At 36.7% G+C, this 27092-nt stretch overlaps 1 protein-coding gene across 1 annotated transcript in view; it reads right to left on the reverse strand.

Annotated features, from left to right (window-relative positions):
* Positions 1 to 27092, reverse strand: part of EYA3 (EYA transcriptional coactivator and phosphatase 3) — a 98161-nt gene that overhangs the window by 7985 nt on the left and 63084 nt on the right. Inside the window, 8 exon segments of the mRNA XM_079114653.1 lie at positions 6080 to 6201; positions 7592 to 7706; positions 10641 to 10801; positions 13619 to 13677; positions 15787 to 15876; positions 17382 to 17465; positions 23744 to 23883; positions 24881 to 25064. Coding sequence (XP_078970779.1) covers positions 6080 to 6201; positions 7592 to 7706; positions 10641 to 10801; positions 13619 to 13677; positions 15787 to 15876; positions 17382 to 17465; positions 23744 to 23883; positions 24881 to 25064 — 955 coding nt within the window.

Raw genomic sequence — 27092 nt, forward strand, 5'->3', positions numbered from 1 at the left:
CCTCATATTTAGGATTAAGGAGCCAGAGACATTTTCACTGACCTGGCATGCACTGATGAAGGATGAAATATCCTCTTGAATGTTCCCTCTAAAAGGATTATGAAACTAAGAGACTTATTAACTCCAAGTAAAGTATGTAGCTACATATGTGAATAAAACGACTCCAACAAAGTTGGTAAAATACTTGTGTTTTCATTCTCAGAACAATCCTGGGCATGAGCTTTTCTGTCCAGGAGGAAAGAGGCTAGTCAGTTTAACACAAGTCCAGCAACTGAACATACATGTTCAGTTCATGGTGAACTGTAAGACCAACCAAACCTTTGGAGAATATTAGTTCCTGGGTTTTCTCTATCAAAAACACTTTGGCATTTCCAGAATGAATCTGAGAATTCTCCATAATGTACAAGATCACAGAATGACCATTAAGAGAATCATAATTTTCTAATCATTTTGGAGATACTGAAAAAACATCTTGCTCCCATTTCACAGTTCTGTGAAGGAAAGCCTTGAACCTCCCACTGCAGTTACCATGGTAACAGATCCCACTGCAGCTCTGTAAGTTAGCTGGGGGTGAACTGAGACTAAGGAAAACCACCAAATAAGCACAGGTACTGTCATAGAGAATAAAATTGTTTCCCTTAGTCTGATGAGCCTGTGGGTGTCAGGATTCAGTGTAATAAGGACTATAGAAAATCTACCTTTCAGGCATGAGAGGTCACAATGAATGCTCTGGGTTCTTATGAAGTGCACAGTCAAGTAGCAGCAACATTGGCTATATCTGAAGGGAGCCTTCAGGTCCATTTCCCCCCTACCCAGTCCCTTATAAATAGAATATTCAACCATATGAAAAAGTATGGAGAATTAAAAAAACATAGTAGTGGGTGTAGGCAGTAACTAACTAAACTACCTACTAAAAACTCAGTTTGGTCAAATATTTTTTTTAATTTAAAAAATATTTTTTAAGTTGTAGATGGACACAATACCTTTATTTATTTATATATGATGCTGAGGATTGAACCCAGTGCCTCACACATGCAAGGCAAGGGCTCTACCACTGAGCCACGATCCCAGCCCAGCTTTGTCAAATCTTAACACTTCAACAACACCTGCAATCCAAGTGAGTTGGGAGGATGAAGCAGAAGAATCGAAAGTTTGAGGCAGTCTCATATCTTAGCGAGACCTTTAGCAACTCAGCAAGAACTTGTCTCAAAAAATACAACGGACTGGTAGTTCAGTGCCCTTGGGTTCAATCCCCAGTACCAAAACCAAAAGCCTGGCATGGTGGCGTAAGCCTGTAATTCCAATAATTTACAAGGCCAAGGCAGGAGGATTGCATGTTCCAGGTCAGCCTCAGCAACTTAGTGAGAGTTTGTTTCAAAATGGACTGGGACACAGCTAAACAGTAAAATGCTCCTGGGTTCAATCCCCAGAATCAAAAAAAAAAAACCAAAAACAAACAAACAAAAACCCACCACAACAAAAGCCCTTAACATCTCACAGTTGCTTTAGATTAGAATAAGATATTATAGATTTACTTAGAATTCACATTGCACCACTAAAATGCAAACATTTAAAAATCTTGATATAAATGTCACATACTCTACATTACCTGTCTGCAATGTGTTTTTTGTGTTCAACAATGTTTTTCACACTAATCTTGTCATACTTCACAGGTGTCATTGCAGTTATAATTTAGTTCATTCACCAAACTCTGGGGACTGAATCTAGAGCCTCACTTGTGCTAGGCAAGGGGGGGCCTATCACTGAACCATATCTCCAGCCCTAGTTCATTTACTTTTGCAAAATAGTATTTTATTGTTTAAATATTTTTATTTACCTATTTTCTGTATATGGACAGGTTCAAAATTAATTATTTTCTATTATAAATAAGACTGAATAATCCTTGCACACATCTCATTATGCATGTGAGAATTACTTAAGTCCAAGGGTCAGGAAACTTTCTGCAGAATCAGGATAAATATTTCAGACTTTGCAGGTCATATGGTCTCTGTTACAACTATTCAACTCTGCTTGCAGTGTGAAAACAGTTATATAAGTGAAATTGGGTAGTCATATGATCATGCACATCTCAAACTGTACTAGATAGTAACAAACTGTTCTCCAAAAGAGATTATATACATTTTTAATCACACCTGCAGAATAAGACTTCCATTACTTTCACAAAGCTTGTCATTTAAATTTTTGTCTGACAGATGAGAAATGTATCACATTTTAAATTACATTTCCTTAACCTGTAGCTTAACTGGTGAGGCTTAGGAATTTTTCATAAGTTTATTGACAGCTTGTTTTTCTTTTACTGCAAACTATCTGTTTTAAGGGTTTTGCCTATTTTTGTACAGGCAAAATTATTTGTCATTTATTGATTTGCAGGAGTTCCTTATGGATTTTATGTATCAAATGCCAATTAAATGTGTTACAAATATTTTCTCTCCCAGTCTGTGACTTGTCTGGTTGTCTCATTGTATAAAAAATTAAAAGCTTCATGCACTCAAAATGTTCTTCTTTTTCCCCCTTTTGTACCTCTTGACTTTTGTAAAAGATATTACAGATACTCTTCTATATTTCTTCCTGAAAAATCAAGTTTTGCTTTTCATGGTTTTTTTTTTTTTTTTTTTTTGCAGGGGGTACTGGGCACTGAACCCAGGAGCACTACTGAGCCATATCCCTAACTCTTTTTATTTTTTTATTTGACACAGGGTCTCGCTAAATTACTTCGGGTCTTGCTAAATTCCTGAGGCTGGATTTGAACTTGGGATCCTCCTGCCTTAGCCTCCTGAGTTATTGGGATTACAGGCATGAGCTACCACACCATGCTCATGTTAAATTTTTTTTTTTTTTTGGTACAGAGCATTGAACTCAGGGGCGCTCAACCACTGAGTCACGTCCCCAGCCCTATTTTGTATTTTTGAGAGACAGGGTCTCACTGAGTTGCTTAGCATGTCACCATTGCTAAGGCTGGCTTTGAGCTCCCAATCCTCCTGTTTCAGCCTCCCAAGCCACCGGGATTACAGGTGTGAGCCACCACACTCAGCTCACGCTAAATTTTAATCTACCTGGAATTGAACTGACTCATTCTCAGCCTCCATTGCTATCACCTGGTCCAAGCCAACATGATCACAGGCAGAATTATACAGTAACCTCCTAACTTGTCTCCTAGCTATTTGTCTCAAGACCCTGCACAGCAGCAAGACTAATCTGTTTAAAGTAAGAGTCCAATCATGTCACTCTTCTCAAAACCTTACAAAAGCATTTTATTCAACAAGGCCCTACAGAATCTCCCCACTCTTTCCTTCAACTTCTCCGATCTATTTCTTACTATTCTTTTCTCCCTTGCACTTCTTTTCCACTTTTCATTTCCTCTTCTTGGTTGGCTGTTCTCTAAAACATCATCTCTTTCAGGTCTCTGTTCAAAAGATATCTACCTGTTGACAGGCCTTCCCTAGTATTATTTAAAATATGGCCCTTGGCCTGGGAATGTAGGTCAGTGGTAGAGCACTGGGTTTGATCCCCAGCACCACAAAAAAATAAATGACAACTAAAACAAAATCATAACTGTGCCTTCTCTCTTAATTTTTTTTCCCCCATAGTATTCATTACTATCTGTTATGTTTTACTTACTTGTTTCCTGACTGCCTCCTCCCACTATACCAGGAATTTTCTTCCCCCGTACTCCCTCATTGTTGTATCCCCCTAGGTCTAGAACAATGCCTGGCAAGTAAAAGGTGATCATATATATATATATATATATTTTTTTTTTTTTTTTTTTTTTTTTTTTTTCAGTGCTGGAGATTGAACCCAGGGCCTGAAGCTTGCAAGGCAAGCATTCTACCAACTGAGCTATATCCCCAGCCTGTGATCGTACATTTTTGAAGGAGAGGCAGAAGAAATGTCAGTAGGATTTGATAAGATTTACTTATAGCTTTCAGATTCTGTAATATTAAAAAAATTAGATTTTTTTTTTTTTTTAAATGGAGAAAGCTGATCCACAGGAGTGTAGTAGATTAAAAAACAAATAACCACAACTCATCTTTTTTTTTTAGGAACTGGGGATTGAACCCAGGGGTGCTTAACCACTGAGCCACATCCCCCATCCTTTTATTTTATTTCGAGACAGAGTCTTGCTAAGTTGCTTAGGGTCTCACTGAGTTGCTGAGGCAGGTTTTGAACTCTCCATCCTCCTGCCTCAGTCTCCTAAACCTCTGGGATTACAGGCATGTGCCACCACCCCACCCAGCTTCACAACTCATCTTTAAACTCCTGAGCCTTTTCCTTTACTATAACAGGGAAGAAGGAACCACATACAAAGACCAAAAGGGACGGGGAAATGGGATGGTTGTCACACTACTCTTTCCACAGACCATGTGCAACACACAGTGGAGTGGGATGGTCTCCTACCCTCTCAGCTGCACAAGCTGATTTATATAAACATAGTGTCAATTCCTTCAGTAAGTACTTACTGAAAATCGAGCATTTCATACACTTAATAGTAAAGGTTAAAAATACCTTTATATATAGTATCATTTGGTTTTTATTACTTTCCTTATAAATTCTCATTTTATATGAGAAAATAGTATCTAGAAATATGACAATTTGCCTATAGTAAAAGCTAGTAAGTGGAGGAACCAGACTTGAATCCTAGTCCTTCTTTTTCACTTTCTTTTTAAAAAACTGTAGTAAAATATGTGCAACATAGTGAGAAGCCATCTCTTAAAAAAAAAGAATAACCTAAAATTTCTCCCTTGGCTTAATCCTCAGTATTACCAAAAACCAAAACACAAAAACACCATAGAATTTACTAATTTAAACTTTAACACTTTTTAAGATTGCAGCACACAAACACACAAAATTCACCACTTAGTCATTTTTTAAATGTAGTTAGTGCACATTGTTGTGCAACAGACCTCCAGAACTTTCCATCATGCAAAACTAAAATTCTATTCTACTCCCTATTTCCTTTCTCCCCCAATCCCTAATAATAACAATGCTTTACTGTTTTAAGAATTTTACTACCCTAGGTACCACATATAAATGGAGTTCATATATATGTATATATATAAATTATTTATATATATATGATTTATATATATATATATATGATTTTTTCTTCCCCTGTCGTGCTGGGGATTGAACCTAGGGCCCTGTGCATGCAAGGCAGGCACCCTATTAACTGAGCTATATCCCCAGCCCTATATTTTCTTTTTGTGACTCTTATTTTACTTAACATATAGCTTCAAGATTTATCCAAGTTGCAGCATGTGACAGGATTCCTTTTCCTTTTAGACTGAGTAATAGTTCAATTATTACAGTCACAACACATTTTGCCTTTCTATTCATCCACTGATGGAACACTGGTTTGCTTCTTCCTCTTGGCTATTATGAATAATGCTGCCATAAAAATGAGTGTGTAAATATCTCTTTGAGACCCTGCTTCTGGATATTTGGACACAACTCAAGAAGCTTAGCATCGATTCTTTTGTATATTTACCCAGAAGTGGGATGCTGCCTCACATGTTAGTCCTATTTTTAATTTTTTTTGAGGAACCATCATACTGCTTTCCACAGTAGTTGCATCATTTTACAGTCTCACCAAGAGTGCACCCCAGTTTAAATTTTTCCACATACTTTTCAAGACTTGTTATTTTATGTTTTTTGGTAACAGTCATCCTACTGGGTGTGAGGGATTTTAACCATATTTAAGTATACACTTTAGTCCTTGATTTTTAATCCAGTGCTTCTTCTATCATACTGTATACTCCCTGTGAAAAAGAGAAACTTGAAACGATGGATGGATAAAAAAAAAAATACATAATTTGTAAGCTAGAAATTATGTTCTTTTAAATATGACAAAAGAAAGAAGCATATTCACATAAGTTATTAGCTGTGAGTTCTTGAGTAAGCAATATAACTGACAAGCCTCAACTACCTCACTGAAAATGCCAGACAACTGCTGTATGGATATTATATACAAAGTGTCTCACAAAGGAGTTGGTAAATAATATACAAATAGTAGAAAGTTTTATTGTAAGGCCAGTGACGAGAAAGAGAATAGAAACCATACCAATTTTGGTAGCACTATAGATGTTTTCAATAGGAAATATTTCTCCTAGTCCATATAGGAGAACCTTGGCCAGGGCTGGAACCAGCTGGGTGGTTGTGATCAGAACATTCACACAATTCTTTCTATAAGGGAACAAGAAGGAAAAGAAAAGAAAAAAAAAAAAAAAAAAACAAAGGTGAAACTAAACCAACTGGGGAGCAATAATTCAAATGTACCAACTTTTTAGGATCTAACTATTAAAAATTAATCTCAAGGGGACTGGTATTATCATTTAGTACCAATGTTTAGTTATTACTCTTAATACATCAGGTCTTCTTTTCCTTTGATACTGGGGACTGAATTCAGGGATGCTTTAACACTGAGCTCACCCCCAGCCCTTTTAATTTTTTGAGACAGGGTTGCCTGTGTTGCTAAGGCTGCCCTTGAACTTGTAATCTTCCTACCTCAGCCTCCCAAGTAGCTGGGATTACAGGCATGCATCACTGTGCTCAGCTCAGGTCTTATTTTCTATAATCAAAGGGCAAAGATAATATATATATATATATATTTTTTTTTTTTTTTTTTTTTTTTTTTTTGGTCTCTCGGTAAACAAAGCACAGCAACTTAATTCATGACTTATTTCCCTGCTGACCATGCTGTAGCTCACTGCAACTTGTTAGCAAATACTAACTCAAATCACCAATACCATACTTTACAAAACAAATTAACAACAGAGTTCTAACTTACTGTTCTATTTAGTCTGAATATAAGTTAGCCCATAAATGAGATGATTTAAGTTCTCTTTGCTCTTCACAATAGCTACTCAGAGTCTAGAATATATTAATTCCATGAGTCCTTTACTTTCACCAGATATTGACCCCTCAGTGACTGTTTATTTGGTGGTGGATTTGGAATCACTGCTTTGAGAGAACGAACAATAGCACATTGGTATAAATATGGCTGCATTTATTTCCTAGTCTTAAGCTTCAAGTTGATATCTCCTTAATCTGCTTAATGTATCCTTTTTCTTTTGAATCTCTTTCCTTCTTGAGTGGGTCCAGGTACATTTCTTGGAACTTTCTGTATGTAGGATATTTGTGATAAGTCTCCTAATGACATTCTTTGATTCATTTCCTGGGCTGGAGATTACAGATTACTGAGTTTTAGTTTGTGAGCAAAACCAAGGGGACAGAAAAATGTTCTCTTAAAACTCTAGGGTGTGAGCCAGGGTAATAGCTCAGTAGTACAGTGCTTGCCTAGCAAAGGTGAAGCACTGGGTTTGATCCTTAACACCACATAGAAACAAATAAATAAAAAATAAAGGTTAAATTCTTAAAAAACATGACAGCAACAACAATAAAAAAACCTCTAGGGTGTGCTGTTAACATAAAAAGACCTTGTCTCTCACCTAAGTACTTCCCTGAATCATTTAAACACACCTCACCCCTATCTCAAGCCTTATTTTAGGGTTATATGGAAGGATAGAAAAGTGTCTCTCTGAGAGGATGAGACTGAAAAGAATCATTTCCATACCTGGATTGGATGAGAAGTAAGGATTTTAATGCAGTTCCTAACCAGGAATCAGTTAAAACTTCAATTTCTGCTCTTAATCTCTGTAGTGCTTCCTTTCTCTGGGGACTGAGGAGGCCTTTGGAAACAAAAGTAGACATATTTATCATTTGACATCATATACTTTCTGATACTCAAAAAGCAACTTACAAATTTAATTTAGAAATAGTGTGAAGCCCTAAATAATATATTTCTCTTCTTGGGGAAACCTTAGAGTACTGCTACTCAAAATGCCATTTTGACTTTCTTCATCAAAATGTTTTATTAGGGAGCACAATAACAAGATCAGCTGGTAGAAACAGCACAATCAGATTATGGTACAAGTTCCTTTTTTCATCACCAACTCTATAATGTGCAGATTGGAAGACCACATTTGAGTAGCATGCTTTAGAACAGGAGGATATAAAGAACCAAAGGAGAAATGAGCATTACAGCTGGAAGAGTTTTCAGCATTTCTAATCTCTAAAAAAGTAAAGTCCAATGGGTAAAGACGGCCTGCTAAGATTACATAGCAAGTTAAGAGTTTATGGTCTCAGGCAGTCTTTCCAACACCACGACTCCATGGTGATTTCAAGTCCATCTACCTCAGAACATGGCAGTCAAGACTTCAGGTTGAATAACAATTTTTCTGTACTTCACTCATTTCTGAAATAACTGCTGTTGGTAAGAAACTAAAACACTGACTAAGACTGTATAATTAAAACAAAACAGAACTCATTTGGTAGAAGCACGTCATTAGACACCTGAGTTACAATATTCAAACAGCTAGTCTGGTTCAGAATTTTCTGTAGTGAAGTTTAAAAAAAATAATAATAATCCTGTGTTCTGTTAACAATACTCCATAAAACAGAAGGCATTTTGTGAGGAGTACTAGGAGTATAATTTATTTTCAAATTGATGGTTTCATAATGCAAGCCTAGAATTAGAGGACTCTTTCATTTAACATTTTGGATAAAACAAAACAACAAAACCAGTACCATATACTTAACTAAGAATATGATATGGCACTTTTGTTAAATTATGCTGTAACAAAACACACACTTCTGTTCTCCAAAGACGGCTCAGGGAACTCTGATAGAGGACTGCAACATTTTCTTCAGGAAACTAAGTCTTGGTACTAGGACAAGGAAAAGATCATAGACTTAAGTTGCATATGAACACTAACAAAACAAAGGCTAATGCATGTAAAAGAAGAGAAGTAAAAAGACTTGAGGAGTTGCCAAAATAAAAAGCATGGCTGTGTCATGAGAACACATAATAAAAAGGGATATCTGAAAAGAGAAAATTAGATTTCTAAAATCTGGAAGCCCATAATTAGGAGGGGTGTAACAGGAATGAACCAAAATGAACTTCAAAGCTGTTTCTACTTTCACCATTCTGTAAGGCAACACAGTATAGGAAGAAGGCTCTTGACTGGAGGAATATACCTACTGTGGTTTTAATCTGGAATGTCCTCCAAAAGCTCATGTGCTAAAGGCATGGTCCTAGTGCAGTAGTGTTAGAAGTGGGGCTGTGCTGGGCGCGGAGGCACATGCCTGCGATCCCAGTGGCTTGGGAGGCTGAGGCAGGAGGATTACAAGTTCAAAGCCAGCCTCAGCAACTCAGCAAGACCCTAAGCAATTTAGTGAGACTCTGTCTCTAAATAAAATGCAAAAGAGGGTTGAGGATGTGGCTCAGTGGTTAAGCACCCCTGGGTTCAATTCTCTGTATCAAAAAAAGAAAAAAGAAAAGAAGTAGGACTTTTGGGAAGTGATTGAATCATGATGGCTCTGACCTCATTAATGGATTAATCCACTGATGTATTTATAGCTGAATGACATATTGGGAAGTGGTGGAAACTGGGAGGTGATTTCTTGTTGAAGGGAGTAGATTCTTGGGGGATGTGCCCTTGGGGGCTATATCTTGTCCCTAGTGCCTACCTCTCTGTCTCTGCTTCCTGGCCATCCTAAAGTGAGCAGCTTTACTCCTCCATGACCTTCTGCAATAATGTACTGCCACACCACAAGCCCAGAAATAATAGAACCAGTCAACCATGGATTGAAACCTCTGAAACTATGAGCCAAAATAATCTTTGCTCCTTTAAGCTGATTTTCTCAGGTGTTTTGTCATAGTGATGAAAAATTAACATAACACTCCAGTGTATGTAATTCCTGAAACATCACGCAACATTTTTATGTGTGTACTTTGGTGGGGGATGGTTCACAGGTTTAAATATTTTCCTTATAAAAGGTACCTTGCTCAAAAAGAAATGGCACAAAGTGCACTAGACCAAAAGTAGGGGATGTGGTATGGCCACTAAGTTGCTACGTGATCATAGATATGCTGTTCCCTCCCCTTACTGCCTCTACAATGAATGTTAATTTCTCATCTTCCAAATGAGGTATTTAGATTAGATTTCTAATGTCCCTTCTAATTTGAACAATTTATGATTAATCAACTTCAAAAAATAGATTTTTAGGCATAGTTACACATGACATTTAAAATATTTTTGGGTAGAAATAATTTCCAAGGTCTTTCAAATTACAACATATTAAAATTGCCAACCTGTAATCCAAGACCTAGTTTTTCATTCACTACAAACATAGTAACTATTCTACTTGACTTGTCCTGATGGTTATAGAAATTAGCCCTCCAAAATCTGGCACCCTATTAAATAATATGGACAATGGTTGTGACTCAAGAATAAAAACATGTCATCAAACAATCTACATAAATCATTGCCTTTAAAACGTCATCACAAAGAGAACAAGAGAACTTTCCAAAGTTATGACAAGAGAAATTAGAAAAGGAGAGCTTTCTTTATTATTCTACCATTTAGTCTAATGTCCATTAGAAGTATAGAGCTTCTTCCCCAAAGGATTTCAATCACATCTGTGTTTTTTTAAATACAGAGTTAACAAGCGGCTATGGAATAAATTAATAAGCAGTTGCCAGGGTTATCTAAGGAATCCTTGGAAAGGAAAGTAGGAAATCAGGAAGAAACAGAATTAGACTGATTGTATACCACACTTACCACCCACGTTGCTTTTATGCTTATCATAAATTTCTCTCACTTTTCGGTAGCGGAAAGCCAGTTTTCTCATCCAGTCCACACCTCCCTGGACACCCACAGAGGAACCATGGCTACCACTGCCTCCCGAGCCACTGAAGCCATCTGTTGAGAAACTATAGTTGCTGCAAAGAGAGGATAATGAAAATTAAAATCTATACAGCATGATGTTTTTGGTTGAGTGCTATCTGAGATTCTCTGTCTTATTCCTAATATCTGATAAATAAAGCTGTGGTTTTAAGAATCTTCTCACTAATCTTTGTATGTCAGGGTTCTATCTTTAATTAGTCTTCTGTTTCAATCCTATTACTTCTATCAATGAAAGGCCTGAGAACTGGGTATGGCGCAGTTCATTAATAGGCCCAGTGACACATTTCTGTAATCCAGTGACTCAGAAGGTTGAGGCAGGAGATCACAAGTTCAAGCCTCAGCAACTTAGTGAGACCCTGTCTCAAAACATAAAGGGCTAGGGATGTGGTTTAGTAGTAGAACACCCTGGCTGGGTTTAATTAAAGGGGAAAAAAAAAAAAAAAAAAAGCAACAGCTTAGCACACATAAGGCCCTGGGTTTAATACCCAGCACCCGACTCCCACGTCCTCTCAAATAAAAAAAAAATAAAAAAAATTTAAAAAAAAGAGAGAGAAAGGAAAAGAAAAGTACGAAAACTCAACCTCCTAGAGGTTGGCTTGAGATACAGCATCTTTTTTCATTAATATCAGAGAATACTATAGAATGAAAAAAGTAAAATACAAAATTGATGAATACAACTATATAAAAAAGACAAATGTTAAAATAATGGAAGGAAATAACCCAAAATGCTAATAACGGCAAATGGTTTCCTTCAGTGATCTATTGGCTGCTTTAAAACATGTCCACAGGTTAGGGTTGTAGCTCAGTGCTGAGTACATTTGCCTAGCATGGGTGAGGCCCTGGGTTTGATTCTTAGCACCACATAAAAATAAAGGCATTGTGTCCACCTACAACTAAAAAATTTAAATAAATAAATAAATTAATTAATTAATTAAATAAGTCCACAATTTCTTTGATACTCCTTTCTTCTAATTCTGCTCCCCTTGGGTACCGACTATAATTAGAATGCAAATAGAAGGTGGTAAAAGTGACAGTGTCAGGCTACAGAGACTAGGCTTCTTTTGCTCTTTTTTGTAGTACTTGTTCTGGAAAAAGCCTGCTGTCATGTGAGGATACTTCCCCATGAAGAACTAAAACCTCCTGTCATTGGCTATATCTGAGACTTAAAACAGGCCCTTCAGCTCCTGTCAAGCCTTTACATGATGGGAGCTCCAGCTTATACCTAGTTTCCAGAGACCCTAAGAACTACCTAGGGAAAGCTGCTTTCAAGTTCCTGACATACAGAAACTGTGAGATAATAAACAGTTAATTTTTGTTTTCTTTTGTGGTATTAGAGATTGAAACCAGGGATGCTCTATTACTGAGCTACACTTCCAGCCCCTTTTAATTTTAAGATAGGATCTTGCTAAGTTGCTGAGGCTGGCCTTGAATTTGCTATCCTTCTGCCTTGGCCTCACAAGTCACTGGGATTAAGGTGGGTACCACTGTACCTGGCCAGTTGTTTCACGCTACTAATTCTGGGGTAATTTATTATGTAGCAGATAATTAATACAGTTATATAAACTGGGAAGAACTAATATTTCATAAGTAAAGATTTTAAAATGACTGGCAGAATTCAAGATAATTTGGCTCAATCAAAAGTCAAAATAGCATTCACTATATTAAATGTGAGATTCTATATTAAAAAATTAAAGTTATCAAGACATAAAATATGTAATTATTGGTTAGCCACATGTACAAAAGGAAAAATGTGGGATTCAAAGTGGATTATAAGTTGCTTGACTAACAAACATGTTTTTTTTTTTTTAAATATATTTTTTAGTTGTTGATGGACCTTTATTTATTTATTTTTTTCATTTATTTACATGCAGTGCTGAGAATCGAACCCAGTGCCTCACACATGCTAGGCAAGCACTCATGCTAGACTGAGCCACAACCCCAGTCCCTCATTCTTTTTCTTAAAAAGACTAATAAAGTCTGGTAAGAGTGAAGCCCTCATGGCTATACAATGCATGATATGCACAAGTGGATGCTGCTCCTCAAAATCTTTCAAGCTTCTCAGCTCTATAGTAGGTCCTTACTAAGGTGATATTTCTACTTCTGCCATGTATTTGAGAAATCACAGAAGGGATACTTAATTTTAGGATAGTTCACAGGAAAGAATATCCTACCTAAGAAAAAGGAAAAAACAAATGAACATGAAAAGATGCAAGAGTTCTTTTTTCTAAGTCTTTGAATATAAAGTAGATAAATTTTTGGATAATTCTTAGCTATGATTCCTAAGCCAGAAAACAGTAACCAAGAGAGGAATAAGGAGACTGAGCATGCATTCTGCCATTGAGACTTCCCTGGTTTAGTTTTTGCTGTAATACAATGGCTAAAAATGTCTTTCTAACGGGATACTCCTGACAACACCAGGCTCCTGAAGTTAAGTTTCCCTGAAGAAACTTAAAATATTTGATGTTTATTTGCACCTAAACTACAGAGTCTGGAAGCACACTTTCTCCTGTCTCATAATCTTTGCAGAGAGTAGTATATCCTTTACTTTGCAATGCTGTTTCCTCATTCCATCACTGTTACCCACTCTTAAGGTCCTACTCAAATAAAACTCCACTGAGAAGGCCTTTCCACTCTTGGCACCAACTGTTTCTCTCACCCCATCAGAATTTCTTCTCTGTTCTCCATCACATTTTCTACTGCCATTCTCTCAAACTGTGTGTCATTGTTAACTATGCTTGTTTCTGTCTCCTCTAATAGACTGAAATTTTTTCATCTTTCTTTTCCTCTGAACCCAGACAGTATCTTGCACATAACAGGTGTACTGGTGTTCAAAACATCATTGTATTTATCACCTCAAGTCTTGGCCATTGTCATCAGAAGCCACATCTTCCACATGCACCTGGTCACACTCCTGTTAAAAGACAAAACACTATTTTAATCAGGGGGTAGGTATAGAAATGCGATCACCATCATGACATTATAAAGTGACCATGTACAATGGCGGATAATGAAATACCTTCTGGTCTCTTAGGTGTGGAGGATCACTCACACTTACCACCCCCCTTTCCTGTATAACTTCCTTTACAGCCTGATACAATCCCACAGCTTGACATCGTGACATCTTCCTTAACTACCCCATCTTTCATTTCTGCTCTTATCTCAGTGGTTCATTTCTGAAGCTCATAAGGATAAGCACAACCTCTCCTATACTATCAGGTATGCCTATGCCCTGCATTAGACTGTAAATCCTGTTAGAGCAGGCCCTTTAGGGAAGAACCCACATCTTATATACCCTTTGCATTCTTCTATTCTAGTTCAGTGACCTTATGTAGCATGTATGCAATTAATTTTGTAGATGAAACAGATGCTGGTGGAATATGGACCAAAAGTGAGAATGACTAAAACTGAAATTTACAAATTCAAATATAAGTTTAAGAAGAGGTCATCTAAACCAATCTCATATTCTAAAAGGGAAGTATAATGATCTTCTTAGGATAATACAACTGGTGAGTGGTAGAAAGAGACAAGAAAAAACCTAGGTCTTCTGCATCTAATCCAAGGTTCCTTCTACCAAGTGCATGCTACTACTGACATAAAATGCCACCCCCTGCCTAACTGTTGGTTGTACTCCTGACACCACTAGGGTACCTATGTTAGAATCCTCTGGGGAAGTTTTTTAAAAATGCATATTCTTGAGTCCATCCCAGACCTACTTGAATCAGAATTTCTGGGAGTGAAGTCTCAGAATCTCCATTTTTAAGAAGATCCCCAGGTGATTCTTATGCCCCCTAAAGTTGAGAATCACTGACCTGGGGGGGCAGGAACACATTCAGGTCAAATTCTTCACAGAACTTTCAGTCCTGAGTGAGGACTATGTCTAGAAAATCATTACAAATACAATTTGGCAATAATTATTGGTACATAGTACGTTTTCAATAAATGTTTGCTGAATTAAAAACTACGCTGTCCTAATTTATCAACACATGAAGTTGAGGAAAAATTAAAGCATTATGGAATTTAAATAAACGCACTGGAGTTTAGAGTCATATTAATTTAATTTGCTGGAGAACTGTTTGTTGAATAGAACTAGATTATATTTAAAGAGAAGTAGGATTACTCTGTGTTTGTAAAATGTTGTTTTAATTTACTATAAAATCTTCAGTATTTTTTAAAAACTAGGTAATACATAATGTACACATTTCAGAATTCAATCACACAAAGTGAAAAGTCTGGTCCTTCTTGTTTCCCAATAACCCATTCCCTGAGCCAGAACGACTATTAGTTTCTTGGGTAGGATGATAGATTAACTATGGCCCAGGATGGGAATGTAACTTTCCCAACTTGAAATTCATAATCTGGTCTTCAGACTCCAGGTCTGTGCTCCCTCTACTATACCATATTTACCTCAAAGGTACCTCCAATATCAAAGCAAAAAAAAATAACTTTACCATGAAGCTCTTAGTGTTTCCTGATTATCCTGGTACCTAACCATAAAATGATCCTGTGTATCAAGCTTAATTTACACATGGATAATAAATGTATAAAAATACAATGAGCTAGAGCAATTATTTATAGACTGGACAAATCAAGGGATTATCTTTTAGGAAGGTAAAATTGAAAAATAGACAAAATATAACTGAGAGTACAAATAATCAAGACTATTATATGTTATTTAATACTTATTAATAAACTAGAATATTGGTTTATATTTCAAGGTTTTTGACTAAAGGGTTGGCATTTCCCTTAATACTATATCTTCCAAATAAGCCAACGAAAATGAAAAATTTGAGCCAATAAAACTGAGGAAAAGAATGAAGACTGTAGATTCAACCTTGACATTATTTCTCCAAGACTATGTATGCTCATGGCTGCTAGCCTGTCCAGCCTGACTCTGTAGTACCTAGCCTCCCATCCTCACCCTGGCTAAACATGTATCTTCCAAATTCAACAGGCATAGGGTCTAAAATGATTGAAAAAAAAAAAAGCTCACTGAAGCACAGAAACAATTTGACACACTTACTTCTAAGTCATTGAAAAATAGATGTGTATCAGCCACTTCAAAAATCATTTCTTCCATTGTTAAACCTGAGCCAATCACTACTGTTGGGTCCTGAAAGACAGTAAGAGAAAAAGATACTTGACTTGGTAATCACGGTACTGGTTCTGATTTTCAAATGTTTCAAAATTATTTTGGGTCAAGGCCAAAACAAGAGTCCTTAACAGTTCTTCAAGTATTAATGATAATATTTCACTGACATTTCTAAGAATGTGGAATTGTTCAATAGAGAGGATGTGGACAATTAGAATTTCAAGACTCTACTTTGTAGAAACTAGTATTTTCATAAAAGTAAAGGCAATACCTTCTAAACAAAGAATATGTTTTAAAAAAATAACTCACTGCTTTATAGTCTAAAACTCTATACATCATTTGTTTTGGTGTTTTCCTCCACTTAAAATAATTCGCTTAATTTTATGGGAAATTCCCTGTTCCAGAAGAACTCCTAACTACTGCTAACATGAGATGCATTATTTCCCCCTGAATACCCATCACACACACAACATAACATCAGACATCTAACAATTTCAACAACCAGAAAGTAAAGGAAGGTGGAAGAGTCAAAATATTTACAGGAAAACCAAGGCAAGCAGCTTTAAGATGAACCATCAATCCTTCACTGGGAGGCTGTATTTTTAAAGCCATCTTAGTAATGTAACTTAAGAGTTCATATCAGCTGGCCAGCCTAGATAGCAAGAGCCTGTGGAAGCACTCCTAGAAGAAACTCTAGTGATAACACAAAATAATGAGAGGGGTAAGATAGCAAAGGAGGTAGATAAAATTTGTTCCCTGAATCTGAAAAATATGATTCTGGAGATAATTTGACATTAAAAAATACAGTCCCAATCTTCTCCAAACAGCTAATTATTCTGCTAAAATTGATATTTACATTGAATATTAAACAAATTTTGTTAGGTGTATTTATTTCTTAAAAAGCATGCAATCTATTTTAGAAAGATATTTTATCTATATACTTTATTTATGTCTACCATTTATTTAGCTAAATGAAATGCTCAGTTTGGGTTATCATAAGTAACTTAAGGTGCTGAGTGTGGTGATGCATGCCTATAATTCCGGCAACTTGGGAGGCTGAGGCAGAAGAATTGCAATAAGGCTAGCTTGGACAAACTAGCAAACTCCTGTCTCAAAATAAAAAATTAAAAGAACTTGAGATGTAACTCAGAGGTAGAATACCCTTGTGTTCAATTCCCAGAACCCAAAATGAAACAAAACAAAACAACCATGTAACTGAAGGTTTAATAAATCACATTTCTGGAACACAGAATCCTGAGACTCTACTCTGTTTTGAGCCTATACTCTAATCTTTATAAAATGCAACTTCAATTCAAACAACTTCAGCTTTCAGTACTAGTCCTAGGTCTAGTATCTGGCTTTACCATCAACTCTACTTGACCATGTAGCTTGCCTGGTGAAAGCCATCTGGTGAAATTTTACATGAGAAGTTAAAAGCCAACAGAGTAAGATGAGGTAGCCGAAAAAAATTTTCTGCTCATAAAGTGAGAAGAGGGATAGTTATAACAAAAGAATACTCAAATTACCTTTCCATACTTCTGGGCATAGGATCCAGTAAGAAGGGAGTGGAAGATGATGATGGTTTCATCCAAGTCCCACAGAAATACCCGCTGAAGGAAGAAAATATAAAACATGATGAGTATCTTCCAAAAACAATAGAATGAAATGAGAAATCAATAACAAGGAAAATACTACAATTCATAAATGTGGGGGAATTTAAATGACATAATCTTAAATAATGGGAAGAAATTTTAAGTGGAATTAGAAAATACCCTGAGCTGAATGAAAATACAATATTAAAACTTTTGAGATACAATGAAAGCCATACAAACAGGGATATTAAAACTGAAAGTACATACATTAAAAAGAAAGAGGGGGCAGGGGTTATGGCTCAGGGGTAGAGTGCTTGCCTAGCATGTGTGAGGCACTGTGTTTGAATCTCAGCACCATATATAAATAAGTAAAATAAAGGTCCATTTTTTTTTTAGTTAAAAAAAAATCTTAAAAAAAAAAAAGAAAAGAAAAGAAAAAGAAAGAGGGCTGGGGCTGCAGCTCAGTGGTTGAGTGTAAGCCTTGAAAACACAAGGCCCTTGGAATAAATCCCTGGCACCAAAAAGAAAAAGAATGCTCTCAAATCTAAAAACCACATTGTACATCGGGACCAGATGAAGAAGAGCAAATGAAGCCTAAAGCCAGTGGAAAGAAGTGAATAAAGCTAAAGTGGAAACAATTAAAATAGAAAAAGAATAGAGAAAAGCCAATGAAACCGAGTTGGATCTTTGAGAATATCTACAAAATTGACAACCTTTAGCTAGACTGATTAAAAAGAAAAAAAAAAAAAGAACACCAAGATTACTAAAATCAGACATGAAAGTGGAGACATGATTACTGATTTCATATTTACAGAAATAAAAAGGATTATAAGAGAATACAGTGAAAAGTTGTATACAACAAACTAGGTAACCCAAATGAAATGGTCAAATTCCCAGAAACACACGACACAAAGTACCTAAATCAAGAAGAAACAGAAAATCTGATTAAGACATAAATAGTAAGGAGATTGAATTAATAATTTAAAACATTCCAACAAAGAAAAGCCCAGGACCTGACGGTTTCATTTGTGAATTGTACCAAACATTTAAATAAGAATGGGGGTCGGGGGGGGGGGGGGGGGGGGGGGGCGGGACATAGCTCAGTGGTAGAGCGTTTGCCTAGCATGTGCAAGGCTCAGGGTTTAATTCCGCCACCACAAAAAGAAAAAAAAGAGAGAGAGAGAAAGAGAAAGATTTAACACCAATAATCTTCTCAAAACACTCCTAATTTGTGCAATGAGACCAACATTACCCTGTCAGACTACACTTGTAGGAAAACTATAGAAATTTAAAAAAGATTATCCCTCACAACAATTGATGCAAAAACTTTAACAAAATAATAGCAAACCAAATTCAGCAACATATTAAAATAACTATACACTGCGACGAAGTGGGGCTAGTTCTTGGTTCATTCAACATATAAAAATAAATATATTAATAGAAGATGAAAAAACACATGATAATCTCAATCGATGCAGAAAATGCATTGGACAAAATTCAGCATCCTTTGATAAAAAAAAAATTCAGTAAACTAGGAATAGTTTGCAATATGATAAAAGCTATATATCAAAAATCTGTAGCTAAGATCATACATGGTTGTAAAAGACTAAAAGTTTTATCCATCAGATGAGGTATATGCTAGGATGCCTTTTTGTCACTTTCATTCAACACAGTAATGGAAGTTCTATCCAGAATCCTTTGGTAAGAAAAGGAAGGGGGGAGACACCCCATTGCAAAAGATGAAATATGTTTGCAGATGACATAATCTAAATTGTAAAAAAAAAAAACCTAAGGAACACACAAAAAAATTGAAATCAGCTGTTATTTCTGTACATATGCAATAAATAATGAGAAAATGAAATTTAAAAAGCAGTAAACAGCATCAAAGAATAAAATACTCAGGAATAAATTTAACCAAGGAAGCAAAAGACTTGTACTGTATGCTGAAAAACATTAGGATATTAAGAAGACATAACCTAATACATGGCAAAGACTCATGTTCACTGTTGGAAGACTTAATACTGTTAAGATGGCAATACTACAAACCAGTCTAAAGATTCAATGTGATCACCATCAAAATCACTATAGTGTTTTTTATACACATAGAAAAACTCATCCTGAAACTCCCATGGAATTCCAAGACCCAAAATACTCAAAACACCCTTGAAAAAGAACAGAACTGAAGGATTAACATTTCCAAATTTTGACACTTACTACAAAAAGCTTCAGTAATTTAAAGAAAGATATTAAGGAAGACCTTAGAATATGGAAAGAGCTCCTGTGTTCTTGGATAGGTAGAATTAATATTATTAAAATGGCCATACTTCCAAAGGTGCTGTACAGATTTAATGCAATTCCAATTAAAATCCCAATGGCATTACTCATAGAAATAGAGAAAGCAATCATGAAATTCATCTGGAAAAACAAAAGACCCAGAATAGCCAAAGCAATCCTGGGCAGGAAGAGTGATGCAGAAGGTATCACTATACCAGACCTTAAACTATACTACAGAGCTATAGTAACAAAAATGGCATGGTGCTGGGGAGATAGCTCAGTTGGTAGAGTGCTCGCCTCGCAAGCACAAGGCCCTGGGTTCAATCCCCAGCACCACCAAAAAAAAAAAAAAAAAAAAAAAAAAAAAAAAGGCATCGTATTGGCACCAAAATAGACAGGTAGACCAATAGTACAGAATAGAAGACAGAGAGAGGTACCCACATAAGTACACTTATCTCATACTAGACAAAGGTGCCAAAAACTTACATTGGAGGAAAGATAGCCCCTTCAACAAATGGTGCTGGCAAAACTGGAAATTCATATGCAGTAAAATGAAATTAAACTCCTATATCTCAAAACTCAATTCAAAACAGATCAAAGATCTAGGAATTAGACCTGAGACCCTTCACCAAATAGAAGAAAAAGTAGGCCCAAATCATCATCATGTTGGCTTAGGACCAGATGTCCTTAACAAGACTACCAGAGTGTAAGACATAAAAGCAAGAATCAATAAATGGGATGGATTCAAACTAAAAAGCTTTTTCTCAGCAAACAATAATGTGAAAAGAGAGCCTACAGAGTGGGAGAAAATCTTTTCCACACACACTTCAGACAGAGCACTCATCTCCAAAGTTCATAAAGAACTTAAAAAACTTTACACCAAAAATACAAAGAAACCAATCAATAAATAGGCTAAGGAACTGGGCAGACACTTCACAGAAGATATACAGGTGATCAACAAATATATGAAAAAGAGCTCATAATCTCTAGTAATTAGAGAAATGCAAATTAAAACCACCCTTAAGATTTCAACTAACTCCAATTAGAATGACTATTATCAAGAACACAAGCAATAATAAGTGTTGGGGTGGATGTGGGGAAAAAGGCACACTCATATATTGCTGGTGGAGTTGCAAATTGGTGCAGCCACTCTGGAAAGCAGTATGGAGATTCCTCAGAAAACTTGGAATGGAATCACCATTTGACCCAGCTATTCCACTCCTTGGTTTATACCTAAAGGACTTAAAATCAGCATACTACAGTGATGCAGCCTCATCAATATTCATAGCTGCTCAATTCACAATAGCTAGATTGTGGAACCAACTGAGACGCCCTTCAATTGATGAATGGATAAAGAAACTGTGGTATATATACACGATGCAATATTACTCAGCCATAAATAAGAATAAAATTATGGCATTTGCTGGTAAATGGATGGAGTTAGAGAATATCATGTTAAGTGAAATAAGCCAAGTCCGAAAAACCAAAGGCCAAATGTTTCCTCTGATAAGAGGATGATGATATATAACAGGGGTTGGGGGTGGCAAGACAAGAATGGAGGAACTTTGGATGGCGTAGAGGAAAATGGGGCAGAAGTGGATAGGGGAAGGAAAGACAGTAGACTGAGACAGACAGTATTACCCTATGTATATGTATGATTACATGAATGGTATGAATCTACACTGTGCACAACCACAGAAAAGAAAAGTCGTATCCCATTTGTGTACAATGAATCAAAATGTAGTCTGTAAAAATAAAAATTAAGAAAAAATAAAAGGAAAAATATTTAAAAAAAAAAAAGAAAAGAAAAAGCTTCAGTAATCAAAACAGTGTCGTACTAGCATGTGGACTAATAAGACAGAGCTGAGGCCAGAAATAAACTCTCACAAATTAATTTTGATAAGGACCAGAAATCAAAAATTATTCAAAGGAGAAAGGAAGATTATTTATTTATTTATTTATTTATTTATTTATTTATTTATTTATTTATTTTTTGTGGTGCTGGGGATCAGACCGAGGATCTCATACACGCTAGGCAAGTACTCTACCACTGAGCTGGACCCCCAGGCCAGGAAAGTCTTTTCAACAAATGGTGCTGGGAAAACTGGACATCCAAAAGTATAAGAATTAGATCTTATGTAAAATTAACTCAAAATAAACCTAACACCTAAATTTTGAAGAAACAGATATTAAAAACTTTTGGGGCTGGGGAGATAGCTCAGTTGGTAGAGTGCTTGCCTTGCAAGCACAAGGCCCTGGGTTTGATCCCCAGCACCGCAAAAAAACAAAACAAAACAAAAAACAAAAAAAAAAACCCAAAACTTTTGTGCTTCAAAGGACATAAATCAAGAGAATAAAGACTGAGTAAAAAGTATAACTTGATGTAGAGTGTTTGCCTAGCATGCTCTGGGCCCTGGGTTTGATCCCCAGCACTGCAAATGAATAAATGAATGAATAAATCACACACACACACACACACACACATACACAGAAAGAGAGAGAAAGAGAGAGAGAGAGAGAGAGAGAGAGAGAAAGGAAGGAAGGAAGGAAGCCCAATAGAATGGGAGAAAATATTTCTGATTAATAATCTGGAATATATTACTCAACAACAAAAAAATCCATTTAGAAAATGGGCTGAGAGCCAGGAGCCATGGCTTATGCGTATACACCCAGTTACTACAGAAGCTGAGGCAGGAGAATCTATTGAGTTCAGGGAGTTTGAGACCAGCCTGGGCAACACAGCAACACTCCACCTCAGGATAGGAGAAGGGAGGGAAGGAGTTTAAAAGATTTGAAAATATATAAATGACCAATAAGCACATGGAAAGATGCTAAATATTATTGGTCATTAGGGAAATGTAAATCAAAGCCATAATGAGATATCACTTCATATCCATTAGGATGGCTACTATAAAAAAAATGGGAAATAACAAGTGTGATGAAGATGTAGACAAGCTGGAACCTTTGTGAACTGCTGGTGGGAATGAAAAACTGTAGAAAAATATAGTGGGTTCCTTAAAAAACTGAAGATGGACTATGATCATCAAAATTAACACTCCTATTAGTCTTTGTGTAACTCAAAAGAACTGAAAAGATGGACAAGAGGGACTCAAACAGGTAACTGCACACAGTATTCAAAGAAGTACTCATAATAGCTCAAAGGTGAAAAACCACAAGTGCCCTTCAACAGGTGAACGAATAAAACAAAACATGACATAACACACACCCACACATACACGTATACAAACTGCAATATTATTTGGTCATTTAAAGGAATGAAATTTTGATACATACTACAACAAAGATGAACTGTAAAAGCGTTATGCTTACTAAAATAAGTCTGACACAAAAGAATAAATATTGGGGCTGGGGAGATAGCTCAGTTGGTAAAGTGCTTGCCTCACAAGCACAAGGCCCTGAGTTCAATCCCCAGCACTGCAAAAAAAAAAAAAAAAAAAAGAATAAATATTGTATGATTCCACTTACATGAGGTATGTAGAATAAGCAAATTCAAGAAGCAGCAAATTCCAACAAGAGTGTAAGCACTCTTACAGGCACAGAATAAATCAGTGCCAATGTCATTATAAAGTTACCAGATCTGTTTGTGTGTCTCAAAGACACTCAGGTTTGAAACTCTCATTTTCCTTTTAGATTTCTAAATGGACAGCAGTATGACAACACTTGTGGCTCCCTCTGCTTTCCAAATAAAATGCACTGTTCTTTCTGTTTTCCTCTGGAATACAGAGAATTGTTTGTTCTTTCCATTAAAAAATCACCTGGCTACCTAATTCAGCAAAGCTTTTTCAATGCTTTGGTGAAAAGCATCTGAAAATGATATGGTAAGTTATAGACATGGAGAAACTTTGTTTTTCTTACTATTTTTCTAACTTAGTTGGTCAATGCAGTTTCTTTTGCATAGGAATTAAAGGACACACGACATACAACCACATCATCTCTGAGTTTCAGATATGTGTTTCAAAAATTTAAGAAGCAAGAAAAAACAAATGAGTTTCTTCTCATACTTCCAATTCACTGTCTTGGGAAGAACTGGTATCAGCTTTCCTCTTGCCCCGGTTTTTGCCAGTCATGTTTTTCCTGGACTGATCATCAGCATCTTTACTTGGTGTAGTCTGGGACAAAGGTGGGCTTCTAGAAGTGTCACCTGGAAAGGAAAAGTGGGACATATGCTGCCAGTAGTCACAGCCTATATGAACAAAGGCCAGATTCTTTGCCCTAATGAGTCATAACTCAGGGGATGGAGTTTAGAAAATTAGACTTTATGTAAAGCAATCTGGGAATGTAGATCTAGGCAGTAAGCACCTACAGTGGCTAACATAAAGAGTCACAATCATGCTTTATGTGCATACCTTCTGACTGAGTTCCTAGAAGTTATTTTTTCAGATAAATTCATACTGTGTTGCCTAGGCCAGTCTCAAATTGTCTCAGCATTGTAAGTAGCTGGAACTATAGGCATGAGCCACTGCACACGGCTCATCAAGTTATTTTTGCTGTCCCCTGCCCCTGCCCACAAAAAAAAAAAAAAAAAGAAAAGAAAAAAAAAAAGACCCTGAATCTGCTCTAGCTACTGGATCAGGGTTTGTCAATTTGGCACAATCGACATTTTGGGCTAGTTAATTTTTTTTGTTGAGGGGGATGTCTTGTATTTAACTAAGCAGTATTCCTGATCTCTACTCACTGGGTGCCAGTAGCATCCCCAACACAATGTGACAACCAAAAATGTTTCCATGTTACCCAAATGTTCCCCAGGGGACAAAATCATCTCCAGCTAAAACCACAGCTCTAGATCTATTTAATAATTTGTAATAAAATACAGAAGGCAGTAGGATATGTTAAAACATTCTATAAGGATAAAATAAATTACAAGGGGAAAAAAGCAGATGGGGGAATTTGAAGGCTAAAGTGGGTAGGGTCAGAATACAGCCTTTCCACTGTCAGTACTTTTCTGTTCTTAGTATCAGGCAGACAACAGCCACCTGTGACTCATTGTAGCCTGCTTCCAAAGTTCACTCACCTGGGAGGGGAAAGCCAAGAGCATGATGAAAGCAGCTTACACAGGAACAAAATCACCTTCACTTTCACCTGAAAACATCTGTTGGATTAAATGCCCTTAAGCCAGTTTTCTGAGCTGTGATACTTACCAGAGGAAAGTCTCTGGGCTGCTGGCGCAGGTACCATGACACTGGGTTTCTCTGTCTGGTATGTGGTAGTTGCTAATGTGGTACTCTCAGCATCACTGTTAGTCTGGCCTGTAACTCCAAAGCTGGAGCTAGGGTAGCAAGTCTGGTACTGATTCTGACCAAGAATGGTATAGGTGGGATAGTCCTGTAGGCCAAAGGGAATAAGGGAGGAAGCCAAGACTCTTAGAAAGAGCACATGTTGCTGGGTGGTGGCAACATACCTGCAATTCTGGCAATCTGGGAGGCTGAGGCAGGAGGATTTCAAATTCAAAGCCAGCCTCAGCAACTTGACCAGGCCCTGAGCAACTTAGTAAGACCCTGTCTCAAAATAAAATATAAAAAAGGGCTTGGGATATGGCTCAGTGGTTAAGTGCCTTTGGATTCAATCCCTGATACTGGGGAGGGGAGGTGGGGGGTGGGATATGTACATTAATTTCAACCCAAGGGTTGCTTCTCCCTCTTATTCATAATTATTTTCCTAAAACATTAATTTGACTTCTCATTTACCTATCTAGCAGTCTCTCCAACAAACACAATGACTTTAAAAATGCATACTCTAGAAACATGAGACCAGAAAAAAAGCTTTCAAGAGCTGTCTTTGGGATAAGGAAGGCTGAGAGGGAAGGTTCCTGTGCACACTTATACACAATGTCCTTTTTTCTGATCTAACACATCTCCCCACCAATTTTATGTACTGAATTTCTGCACAGAATTTTTAAAGGAAAATGTCTATTATTTAACAAGTTTATAAACCACTGCATTAAAGGTAGTGTTTCTAAGGACAAATGAACTTTTTTTTTTTTTTTTAGTTGTGGATAGACCTTTATTTATTTATTTATATGCAGTGCTGAGGATCGAACCCAGTGCCTCACACATACTAGGCAAATGCTCTACCACTGAGCCAGAACCCCAACGAGGACAAATGAATTTTTAAAATATATGTACCCTACACTGAAGTTTCCTATTTTAAAAACTAAAAGTCTCTTTTTAGAGTTTTCTTTAAAAATGAAGTTTCCCCAAAATATTGGGAGGAAACTTGGTCATTTAATAAGCACATATATGCCAAAACTTATCAAACTATACAATTTAAATCTGTATAGTTTGTTGATGTCCATTATATCTTAACAGAGCTGTAAAATAAAATTGAGTATGACACACCTTCAAAAAATTCCAACGACACTGACATTAGTGACAAGTAGGAAGACACTAGTTGACCAAACTAACATTTTTTTCCACCTTTCTTTCCTTTTTTTCCTCCTGTCATAGTCACTCGAATTACAGGCTTGTGCCACTGTGCCCAATTACGACTTAGATTCTTTAGGCAACAGAATATAGCTTATGTGACTCAGAAAATGGGAACTCTCAAAGTCAAACCAACAGTAAAAACAAGAAAAGATTTCAAGCAGGTGAGTAACTTCATAAGTCGTGGCAGTTGGGGAAAAATTTAATCAGACAGTGTTTTAAAGAATGGACAAGTACAGGGGAAAAACTGGAGATGAAATAAGCATTTAACCAAGGTAAATCAGGATTAATGGGGCGGGGAGACCCAAAGTAACAGAAATGATGGCAAAACATACAAAGGAAGGGAAGAATTTGAGAAATGGCTGGATTAGGGAAAGGCAGGGGGGAAAAAAATGAAAATTGACCAGTCTGATTTTAGGACTTGGTTTATTAAGGGAAAAAAAATGATGCCAATGACAAGAGGTATTAAGAAAAAGAGGTTATACTTCTGGAAGAAAAGGAGGCAGAAGAAAGGTTAGAACAAGGTTCTAGATATGCTGAACTTAAGGAAACAGCAGGACATCAAAGAAAAAGCAACCACCAATCAGCTGGAAGCCTGTAAACATCATGTGGCCCAGAATCTTCATCTTAGAGACAGTTATGAGTATGGTTAAACACTCCTGAGGATGAAATTATTAAATGCAGAAAAACTAAATAGAGATGGTTCGTGTTAGAAGACAGAATAAAAAGGAAGAGGTGTGAAAGCCTGGGGATGTAGCTCAGTGGAAGAGCACTCACCTAGCATCATGTGCAAGGCCCTGTAATCAATCCCCAACAGAGGGTGCGGGGCGGGGAGAGAAAGGAGAAGAGGCGAGGAGAGGGGAGAGAGAGAGAAGAAAGATGGAGACAGAAGACAGAGAGAGAAGAGATAGAGAGAGAGAAGGAGAGAGAG

This window comes from Sciurus vulgaris, assembly GCF_902686455.1.
Source record: "Sciurus vulgaris genome assembly, chromosome: 1".
Taxonomy (NCBI): domain Eukaryota; kingdom Metazoa; phylum Chordata; class Mammalia; order Rodentia; family Sciuridae; genus Sciurus; species Sciurus vulgaris.